This window comes from Arachis ipaensis, chromosome B03, assembly GCF_000816755.2.
Source record: "Arachis ipaensis cultivar K30076 chromosome B03, Araip1.1, whole genome shotgun sequence".
Classification (NCBI taxonomy): Eukaryota; Viridiplantae; Streptophyta; class Magnoliopsida; order Fabales; family Fabaceae; genus Arachis; species Arachis ipaensis.
Window position 1 is genome coordinate 42,266,516 of NC_029787.2, and position 11,780 is coordinate 42,278,295.

Genomic DNA, 11,780 nt, shown 5'->3' on the forward strand with positions numbered 1-11,780 from the left:
ATGCGTTCGCTTTTTTTGGGTGCAGTTTTCTTTTTCATGGTAGTAAAAATGGATGGAGATGGAAGTTGAAGAGAAGGCCGAAGGGTGAGGTGAGTGAAGGGAGGTTAAAGAGGCATTAAATGCTGATTGAAAAGAGATAGTGGAGGGAGTTAATGACCATCAAGAGGGAGCGGTTATTAACCAAAGGGGTTTTTATTTATTTAAATTAAACTGAAAAAGGGGTTTCCTTGAATCAAGGGATTAGTTGGAAGGAAAGATTTGATTTGACATTATCCTCTTCCAATAAGATTTGATGAGACAACAAAAGGATTGTGATTTTCAAAAATGAGGAACTAACAAAACGGTCAGAATGGTGTCAAGGAAATTTGGTGGGGCCCATGGGAATTAATTTTGGCGCTGTCTCCCCCTTAATCACAGCCCTTCCAACACTTTTATTTTTATCTCGTCCATTCCTACAAGACAAAACTGAGCAGAATCAATATTTCACAGTTATCAATAGAACTTAAATCAAACATTCCCAAACTTTTTCTCAATGTGCAGAATCTGTCTTCACATAGGGGTTTTGTAAAAATATCAGCAAGTTGGTCTTCAGATTTTACAAATTGAATATCAATAGTATCCTTTTGCACATGTTCTCTAATGAAGTGATATTTTATCTCAATGTGCTTGGTTCTTGAGTGCAGAACAGGATTTTTTGAAATGTTTATAGCACTCATATTATCACAAAATAAGGGTATACTATTGATCTTTAATTTGTAATCTTCCAACTGCATTTTTAACCAAATTAATTGTGAACAACACGCAGATGCAGAAATATATTCAGCTTCAGCCGTGGATAGAGCCACTGTGGCTTGCTTTTTGCTTGACCACATGTTTAGTGAGCTTCCAAGGAAGCAACACATGCCGGATGTACTCCGTATATCCACTCTATCTCCCGCATAATCTCCATCACAAAACCCTACTGCACAAAAGTCATTAGATTTAGGATACCACAAACCATAATCACTAGTCCCCTTAATGTATCTAATGATGCGCTTAACGGCCGAAAGATGGGATTCTTTTGGATGAGATTGAAATCTTGAGCATACACCCACACTTTGGACAATATCCGGTCTAGAGGAGGTAAGGTACATGAGTGAACCTATCATTCCTCTATACCTTGTTTCATCCACATCTTGGCCATCATCATCCTTTTCAAGTTTTATGTTAGAATGCATTGGTGTTCCCATTGGTTTGGAACTTTCTAGGCCAAACTTTTTGATAAGTTCTTTTGCATACTTTCCTTGGTGAATAAAAGTACCACTAGGAGTTTGCTTAATTTGGAGCCCAAGAAAGAAATTTAGCTCTCCCATTAAACTCATCTCAAACTCACTAGTCATGAGTTTTCCGAACTCTTCACACAAGGACTCATTGGCCGAACCAAATACAATGTCATCCACATAAACTTGAACTAGGAGAATATCATCACTAGATGCTTTAATAAATAAAGTAGTATCGGTAGTACCCCTTTGAAATTGATTTTCCAACAAGAAGGCACTAAGCCTTTCATACCTAGCTCTTGGAGCTTGTCTAAGACCATAAAGAGCCTTAGATAGTTTAAAAACATGATTTGGGAAATCTTTATGTTCGAAACTGGGGGGTTGTGCCACATACACTTCTCTATCAATAAAGCCATTAAGGAAAGCACATTTAACATCTATTTGAAATATTTTGAAACCCTTATGGGCAGCATAGGCAAGAAGCAACCTAATTGCTTCCATTCTAGCTACTAGAGCAAAAGACTCATCAAAATCTATACCCTCTTCTTGATCGTAACCTTGGGCCACTAATCTAGCCTTGTTACGAACAACTTGTCCATCCTCACCAAGTTTATTTTTAAACACCCACTTAGTACCCGTAACTTTCTTACCATCAGGATGGGGTACTAATGTCCAAACCTCATTCTTGTCAAATTGAGCAAGCTCTTCTTGCATTGCCTTGACCCATGATGGATCTTCAAGAGCTTGTTTGACATTGTTGGGTTCCATTTGTGACAAGAGGGCAAAATTGCTTGGTTCGGATTGCCTTTTGGTGGAGGATCTTGTTGTTACTCCTTGAGAGGGATCACCAATTATAAAGTCATGAGGATAACCCCTCATAGACTTCCATTCTCTAGGCTTCCGGAGTGGTGTTGAGCTTTGATGAGTATCTGGTGGTCTCACTGTTTCAGTTTCTCGTGTCTGCTCAGGAGACAAAATAGAAATGTCGCCTTCAATCTGACGAGACAAAACTGGACTGACAGATTCTTCATTTTGAGCAGATTTGGGATTTTCTTTACTTGTTCCAGCTTCTTCACCATTTGAATCATTATCTATCACAGCACTGGAAATTAAATTAGAATCACAGAAAGTAACATGTATGGATTCCTCTATGGTTCTATGCTCTTTGAGATAAACTCTATAGGCCTTGCTTGTGGTGGAATATCCAACAAACATTCCTTCATAGGATTTTGGATCAAATTTTCCAAGGTTTTCTTTATTGTTAAGTACAAAGCATTTGCATCCAAAAACATGAAAGTACTTAAGATTTGGAGGGGTTCCTTTCCATAGCTCATAAGGGGTTTTCTTCAACCCTTTTCTAATGATTGTCCTATTCAAAATGTAACAAGCCGTATTCACAGCTTCAGCCCATAAAAATTTAGGAATCTCATTCTCACAAAGCATGGCCCTAGTTATCTCTTGAAGGCTTCTATTCCTTCTCTCAACCACCCCATTTTGTTGAGGTGTTCTAGGGCATGAAAAGTTAATAGAAATTCCTAAGTCATCACAGAATTTTTCAAAATCTTGGTTTTCAAATTCTCTTCCGTGACCACTTCTCAAATGGGCAATTTTTAAATCTTTTTCATTTTGAATTTTCTTGCAAAGAGTGGAGAAGGCATGAAAAGCATCATTTTTATGAGCATCGAAAAGTACTCAACCAAATCTAGAGTAATCATCTACCACCACAAGACCATAGTGTTTACCTCCTAAACTTTGAGTTCTAGTTGGACCAAAAAGATCAATATGTAACATCTCTAATGGCCTTTTGGTTGAGATTCCATCTTTAGGTTTAAAAGAAGATTTCACTTGTTTGCCCAATTGGCAAGCATCACAAGTGAGATCCTTATCAAATTTGATATTTGGAATTCCTCTAACCAAATTTTTCTTGACTAGCTTAAAAATTTGGTACATGCGTGCATGACCCAACTTTCTATGCCATAGCCATTTTTCAGATTCAAGAGATGTAAAATATGTCACATTTTGTTCTTTCAAATCCTCAAGAGTCAATCCATACACATTATTTCATCTTTTAGCTTCAAATAAAATATTCCCAGTTTTCTCACAAATAACCAAACATACAAACTTCCTAAAAATAACTTCAAAACCCAAATCACACAATTGGCTAACACTAAGTAAATTATGTTTCAAACCATTTACAAGAAGGACATCATTTATACAAGATGAAAAGTTTTTACCAGCTTTCCCAACAGCCACTATTTTTCCTTTTGCATCATCACCGAAGGTGACAAGTCCTCCATCATATTCATCAAGCTTTATGAAGAAGGTTGTCTTTCCGGTCATATGCCTAGAGCATCCTCTGTCCATATACCACATATTCTCCTTTCGTTTGGATGCTAGGCACACCTGCTCAACAAGGTCAGCCATGAGGCATGGTTGAGACTTCGTTTCAGATTCCTTCATCTTCTTCAGAGTCATTTTCAAGATCTTCCCATGATGCCATTAGTCCCTTCTTCTTCCCTTTCTTTAGTTTTTCTTCCTTCTTCAACTTAGGGCAGTCAGATTTGAAGTGCCCCGTTTCTTTACAGTTGTAGCAAGTCACCTTGCTGAAATCTCTTTTCAGTTTTCTTGAGCTGCCTCCTTTGCCTCTCTCCTTGAGCTTTACCATTTTCCTGAATTTTTTTGCAAACAACACAAATTCATTTTCAGATGAGTTATCACTGGATTCATCATCCAGAGGGTTAGTGATAGATGAAAAAGCTATTCCTTTCTTTTTTGAATCTTTTTTCAAATAGGTGTTTTCAAAAGCAAGTAAATTTCCTCTCAAATCATCATAAGTCATAGAGTCAAGACCATTACTCTCAGAAATAATTAAGGCTTTTGTTTCCCACTCTTTTGTGAGACATCTCAACACTCTTCTCACTAGCACAGATTCAGGATACTTGATTCCCATAGCATCCAAGCCAACAATAATGGTGTTGAAGCGCTCAAATAGCTCATCAATGGATTCTCCTTCCTTCATTGCAAACATTTCGTACTCTCTGTTTAACATATCTATCTTGGTCTTCTTCACAATGGTTGTTCCTTCATGAGTAGCTAGGAGTTTGTCCCAGATTTTCTTTACTGTTGTGCAACGTGATACCCGTCGGTACTCCTCAAAGCTGATAGCACAGTTGAGCAGATTGATAGCTTTGGCGTTGAGCTCCACCTTTTTTCTATCTTCTTTCGTCCAGCTTGCTTCTGGTTTAGGAGAGACAACTCCTTCGGCACTTGTAACAGTTGGATATTGAGGGCCTTCCAGGATAATCTTCCAAAGTCTGTAATCCACTGCTTGCACAAAGATCTTCATCCTCTCCTTCCAATAGGTATAGTTTTTCCCATTGAAAAGAGGAGGTCTGTTGCTTGATTGTCCTTCGGTCAGATTGTAGGACACCAAATTTGAGCCACTGTTTTCTGCCATGAGGATCTTTACTCCAAGCTGCAAAGCTTGATCTCTTTGAGACCAAGCTCTGATACCAATTGATGGTTATCAGTGGCTAAGAGAATAGGGGGTTGAATCTTAGCCCCCTTTTCGCTTGACAATGCTTGCTGGCCTTTGAAACCACTTCTGGAAACCTTTTGTCTTTTTATCTCGTAACTAGCCACGAGACTTTTTCTTTTGTCTCGTCCCCAGCCACGAGACTTTTCTTTTTATCTCGTCAGTCGGCACGAGATATTTTCAATTTTATCTCCTGGTCACCAGAAACAGAAATGGAGTAGAAGAGAGAGAAGATTACACCAAGATATATCCTGGTTCAGCTGCTAAGTGCAAGGCAACCTACATCCAGTCTCCATCACAACAATGATGGAATTTCACTATAATCATCCTTGATTACAAATACCAATTCTCCCTAGGAACTACCCTTCCTATCTGGGACAAGTCTAGAATCTAAACCCAAACTGAACTTGACTTGGTCACAGCCAATCTTTCAACTGTAAAGTGCTAACCCAACTTACAAGGGGATTCCCTCAGAATCATGAAACACAACACAAATGTACAAGGGAACTCTAAGGACATCTATGGCTTTTTCTTTTAATTTTGCACTCTCTGCCTTTTTCCGCTCTATGGCTTTTTCATTACAAACCTCACTGTTTGCCTTTTTTCCATGAGACTCAAGACATGACAAAATTAAACAGAAAAATACAAAACATAAAATATTGAAGGAGAAGAAATTCTGTTAGCTTGTATTGCTATGAGAACTCTGTGCCTTGCACTCTCACTCCTTGAATCAACCCTAACTGTTCACCTATACTTATAGGAAGAACCATCCAAGGTTGAAACCAAACAAACCAAGCCAATCTTCTTCTTCTTCAAACAGAATCGGTTCGGCCAGAGAGAGAGAAGAGAAAACACATGCAAAACCCAACATGCAATTACCTCTAGTCCTTCCTTGGTCACTACTCTTCATCAATCCGAGCCCTTCATCTCTTTCTTGCTCTCCAAGATGAACTTCTGGCCCTTGATGCTTCATGATGATGATAGCTTCGTCTGCTCCAATCTCTGCCTCTTCCATCACGTATCTACTCTAGCTACTTCCTGTGATATTTGAGCAGAATCAGAGACAAGCCATCCTCCAAAGATCTTCTTCTCTGATGGCCAAGATCTTCTTCTTCTTTTTGGGTATGAGGAGCCCGAGATTACCTCACCAAATCTTACCATTCTTGGTGATAATCTCAGCCACTACATACTTTTAGTTTGCTTTTTCTTGCCATTATTGTGATGGTCTTTTGGCGTGCCTTTCTTTCTTTTCGGTAACTCAATATAACTTCCATGGTTTGCTGGGTAATGTCCGAAAAGGAGGAAAGAATGAATGAGAGAGAAGAAACAATTGGAAGAGAAGCAATTAAATGAATTAAACAATTTAATTGAATAGAAGTTGCTTTTCCTTCCCTAAGTAGCGTGTAGCCTTAATGCCATCAATCATATCAATGACATTCTCTCTCATGTTTCCAATGCTAGCAAATTAAATTTTGAAATCCATCCCAAGAGAAGGATTGGGATTCGTTGGAGGTAAGAAGCAATTTTGCTTCCTTTCTTAATAGGTTTCGGATCAAGCATTGGTTCATTTAGCAACAATTATTAATTTGGGCTTGTAGCAATAATAGTTCAATTTTGGCCCAAGTAATGTTATCATTAATTCAACAATGTGGATCAAAAGAATTTTTGTATCAATGCTGAATGTTAGCTTCAATTTGGGCTTTTGATGATTTTTGAATTCTGGCTCAAATAATCACAAATTGCTTCAGTCACATAATATAGGAATCATTAAACAAGACTGAATGGTTTTAAGCATATTGGGCTGGCAATAATTCTTTTTCTGTTTGGCCCAATAAAAAAACCTGCATCACAAAATTATTAATTAACATATGTTAAATGAAAATGGAATTAATAATTTTGTAATTATTATAATTAATAATGTTTAGTCATCACAAATATTAATTTAGAGTTTTCCAAACTCATCACATACAATTACAATAATGTAAGAAAAACATAAACAAGAATAATGTATATAAGAAACCGAAGGAACAACAATGCTGTAATATGCATTAGTAAGATTGCTAAATTAAGTTGAAGCAAGAGGAGATGGAGGAGTTGGAATAGGTTTCCAACCTTCCAACATCAAGATAACATTCTTCATTGAAGGACGCAGTGATGGATCATCCTGCACACACCACAACCCCACCTTCACCATTCTCTCTAATGTCTTCCAATCTGTATCCTCTTCTTCTGATTCATTAACAACAAGCTTCCTCAACTCTCCTTCTGCATAACACTGATACACCCAACTTGAAAGAAGAACCTCCTCTGGACACTTCACATTTACATCTATACTTCTTCTGCGGCACACTATCTCCAACACCACAACCCCATAGCTGTAAATATCAACTTTCACAGACACCAATGGAGATGAACATGAAGATAAAGATGGTGATGCCTCATTCTTCCATTCAGGTGCCAAGTAACTGCTTCTTACCTCATCATCAGTAAGCAACTCTGGTTGTTGAGGGTGCTTCAAAAGCCGTGCTAATCCAAAATCAGATATCTTTGCTGTCCATGCTTCATCAATCAGTATATTTTGTGGCTTAAGATTGCAATGGACGATTCGAACTCCGCACTCTTCATGCAGATACTGCACTCCTCTGGCTACATCCAATGCAATTTTAATCCTCTCTTTCCATGGAAGTGCCTGATCATTATGATGATGATGATGATTCTTACCCTTAAACAGAAGATTCGCGAGGCAGCCATTGCTAACATATTCATAAACAAGAAGCTCCCTTGACCCTTCAATACAATACCCAACAAGCTTAACCAGATTCCTATGGTGAGTTCGAGCAATGGCAGTAACTTCAGCTCGAAATTCCCTCTCTCCTTCATCATCAGCAATCCTCTCTAGTCTCTTCACAGCAACGCTTTTGTTACTACCATCACCTGTTACTGTTCCTTTATAAACTGCTCCATAAGACCCTCTTCCTATCTCTTCCGTGAAGCCACTAGTTGCTTCCACAAGTTCGTCAAAGGAAAACGAGCGCAATGAACATTCCTTGGTGAATCCCAGGTTTGAGCTTGCAGACAACTTTGCATAACTATAAACATGATGCCTATAATTGAAGAAAACCGAGACAGCAATGATCACACAGAGCAATGTAACAGATCCCAAAGAAGAGGATAGAATCAGTATTAGGCTTCTCTTGTTATCAACAACAACATGGGAATCCGAGTCTAGATGTGTTTGGTTAATTAGAAATCCTGAATGATAAGGCACTTTGAAAATGGCTGTGGCTGTGTCTGATGCATTTGGAACCTTTCTTCCATATCTGAGTGGAAGCCTGTATATGCTACAGATACCACCATTATTTGCATACAATGCTCCCCCACAATCACAATCTTCCTTGCAAGACTCCTCACATGCTTCCATTGTTGTTTCTTTTGTAACCAAATATGGGAAATCACTCCATGACATGTGCTCCAAAAGAGTAACATCGTACAGCGAAGATGGGTCAGGATTAGATTGACATTCATCTTTGCTGTAGTTCAGTTTGCATTCCAGAAACATGCCATTGTTGCTGATGGGGACGAAACCAGGATAACAGTGACACATATTGGTGTTGGAACAGTAACTGTTGAAGCCACAAAAACCATTGATTTGGCATTTATCATGCAAGGCTTCCCACCTAATTTGAACACTTAATTTCCTTCTATTTGCCTCAGCATCAAATTGATGCTCGTACAATCTGAAAACCCCATCAAAATCAAACGTTGCCCGGTATATTGAAGTTGTGTTCTGTTTCTTTGACTTATTATTTCTCAACAAGTTTGTGTTGTTGGCAAAACATTGAAGCTCTCTTAGGCAAAGAAATCCTTCCGTGTTAAGACTCAGCTGCACCGAACTAAACCAAAAAAAAAAATGTGTTAAGTTAAACCTTCTAGATGGAAAACTAGAAATGAAGTGAAGTGAATAATGGGGTGAATTGGGTGACTTACCCGGTAGTAGCATTGTCAAACTCAGCCCAGTAGTGATACTCAGCGTATGGTAAGGTTTTGAGGGGATAAGCAACAAGGTTGCTATCCGATTCTTGCATGATAAGATAGAAAAGTCCAGTGGAATGATCTGTTTTGGACAAACTAGACACCAATCTGTTTGCTGCAGTTAAGTTCTGACCTCCTAAAATGGTATCGGTTGGATGATCAAAGCTTTGCCACACAACAACATGTGAATCATCATAGATTACAAAGTTTCCGGAATCCAGCATGGATGCCATAGAAGCCCCTGTGACATTATTCGTAATCTTTTGTCCTTGTTGAAGAACCAAGCCATCAATGGTCAAAAGTAAGGTGGAGGAAGAAGGTAGTGGCGGATCGTTGCGGTTAGCAGTCCATACTAGAGTGATGTCAGGCTCACCAAGCAGCCATATACCAACAGCATAGCCATAACCTTGAGCATGAGGGTAAAATCCAAATGCAAAATGGCCAGAACTTGATAACCATGATGAAGATTGGTTTCCTTTTGGAGAGAGGGAATGACCCAACTCAATCTTGGTTATTCCATCATCTGCATCTGCAAGGGATGAGTGTAGCAGTAGAATAGAAGACAGAAAGAGCAGAACAATGAGAATGGGGGATTTAGAAGCCATGTCTATCTAGCTATTTGAGACTAATTCAAACTCCAAACATTCAATTTTAACAAATATGTATGTCTTTTACTTTTCCTCTTGCCGTGTAGAATGGTGAATGCAGCTTTAAGTTATGTAAGTCAATACCAGTCTTTAAGGCATAGATTTAGATTTATTCAATGGCATAATATCACTCATATCACTAAGGTTCTTACTTGGCACAAACTGTATGGTGCAGTTCAAGTACTCATACTGTAAATTTTTTTCACTTGATAAACAGGCATGTGAATGGTAATTTACTAAGTTTAAGTTGATTAGCAGGAAGTAACACTAAAAGCTAATGTGAACAAAAGAAAAACAAGTGAACTAACTAAAGCTAAAAGATGAGTGTTGCTGGGCCAAAAATAAGTCATATATAAAGCATAAACGCGTAGAGGAATAAAGCAGAGGCATCAAAGACAAGAACAAGAGTGTGCTGAAATGACCTTTCCATTGTGCAATCCACTCTGTGAACTCCACCTTCCATTCTCTAACACAACATTTGCTTAAGAAAACTTATATGGGAAACCATCTTTTAATTCCTCCGTGTATGTCCCACTTTTATCAAAGTTTCATTGACTTATGGGCCAAAACCTTAGTGATTGGCCGGATAAAGTAGAGTAGATTAGGAAAAGCTTCAGACTTATTTATTTTTGCATGGGACAAACCCTTATATAAGTGCCAATTAAAGGAGAGAAACCATCAAGTAACTAAAACCAAGTTCAATTTTCTATAGGAATACTAGTTTCTTCAATTTCTGGTATCATTGTTGGTGCAAAATGGATGCCATATTGAGCTACCTAGTTATGTTTATGATGATGACTTTGGCAGTAGTTCAAGCCCAACTAAGAACAGGGTTTTATTCTAGTTCATGCCCAAGTGCTGAGGCCATTATACGGTCCACTGTTGAATCTCACTTCAACAAAGATCCTACTATTGCTCCTGGCCTTCTCAGGCTTCATTTCCATGATTGCTTTGTACAGGTAATGCTATCTTATTGCTATCTGTTCTTCTATGCTGTCTCAACCTTATTCATTCACTACATAGCATTGTTTAAGCTTGATTAACAAGTCATTGGAAATATCTTCTTCCATAGGGGTGCGATGGTTCAATTTTGATTGCAGACTCTTCTGCAGAAAGGAATGCAGTGCAAAACATTGGTCTAAGAGGTTTTGAAGTCATTGATGATGCAAAATCACAGATAGAAGCTACATGCCCTGGAGTTGTCTCATGTGCTGACATTCTAGCATTGGCAGCCAGGGATGCAGTCCATTTGGTATTAAAATAACTAATCATATTATGTGTACATCAAAATCAGCTAGCGAATCAGTCACCCATATAGAATATATATTGAAATACAAAATAACACATTAAAAATCAGTTAAACAATAGATCATGTATTTGTCACAAATACACCGTGACTGATTTGATAGATAATTTTTAGCGTGCACATAGCATTTTTGTAAAACAAACATAAGACGTGTTATTTGTACTTATTTTTGTTTTTGTTTACGAAGCCGACGCATCATAATCTAATAGAAGAAAAGTGTGTGTCGATATAAAGGACAAGACAAAATAAGTACCCAATACATTTTTGTAAAATGATGTTGAACTCTATATTATCATGGACCAATGGACTCTTATAAAGGAACTGATAAAATTAACACCTGAGAAAAAATGGCAGAGTGGTGGTCCAAGTTGGCTAGTACCAACAGGAAGAAGAGATGGGAGGATTTCTTCATCAAATCAAGCCTCAAACATGCCTTCTCCGCTTGACCCGGTTTCTGTCCAGAAGCAAAAATTTTCAGCCAAAGGTCTAGATGTTCATGACCTTGTCACCTTATTAGGTATGCAATGTTTCACTGTATTTCACATTATTAAATACAAACTTATGTTGGATATAATAATCATCTTGTATGAAATATTCTATTGATTTATTATCATTAGTCTATTAAATTACAAAACTTTCACGAATTAAAGCCAAAGTGGTTTTGAAAATGAGTAGCATGCACTAAAATAGTTTTTAAGATTCCAATTATATAAATTACATATCTGAAATTGACAAAAGTGTACCACATTAATCCCTTAATGTAATTCCCTTAATGTAATTGGTGCAATTAAGATCTCAAAAATTATTTTAATACACGCAGTCAGTCTTAGAGACTGTTTTAAGGCTTAATTCAAAGTTTCACAATTTTGTTTCATCTAATAATAGATGATAAATAAGTCCACGTATAAAATTCATACCAGGTGTACACCAAAATCAACCATAATATAAATACATATTAGAATATAAAATACATATTGAAAATGAGTTATAAATAAATATAT

The 11,780-nt window shown here is 37.6% G+C and overlaps 2 protein-coding genes across 2 annotated transcripts in view; one reads left to right on the forward strand and one right to left on the reverse strand.

The window, feature by feature from the left end:
• On the reverse strand, positions 6,860–9,059 carry LOC107633066 (G-type lectin S-receptor-like serine/threonine-protein kinase LECRK2). The gene is made up of 2 exons (XM_016336701.2): positions 8,782–9,059; positions 6,860–8,687 (listed from the first exon to the last, which is right to left on the reverse strand). Exons 1-2 carry the CDS (start codon positions 9,057–9,059, stop codon positions 6,860–6,862), a joined length of 2,106 nt encoding a protein of 701 aa, XP_016192187.2.
• LOC107630432 (peroxidase 25) overlaps positions 9,986–11,780 on the forward strand; it is a 2,391-nt gene continuing 596 nt past the window's right edge. Inside the window, exons 1-3 of the mRNA XM_016333552.2 lie at positions 9,986–10,432; positions 10,546–10,725; positions 11,134–11,296. Coding sequence (XP_016189038.1) covers positions 10,229–10,432; positions 10,546–10,725; positions 11,134–11,296 — 547 coding nt within the window. The 5' untranslated portion in view covers positions 9,986–10,228. The remainder of the gene's footprint in view (positions 10,433–10,545; positions 10,726–11,133; positions 11,297–11,780) is intronic.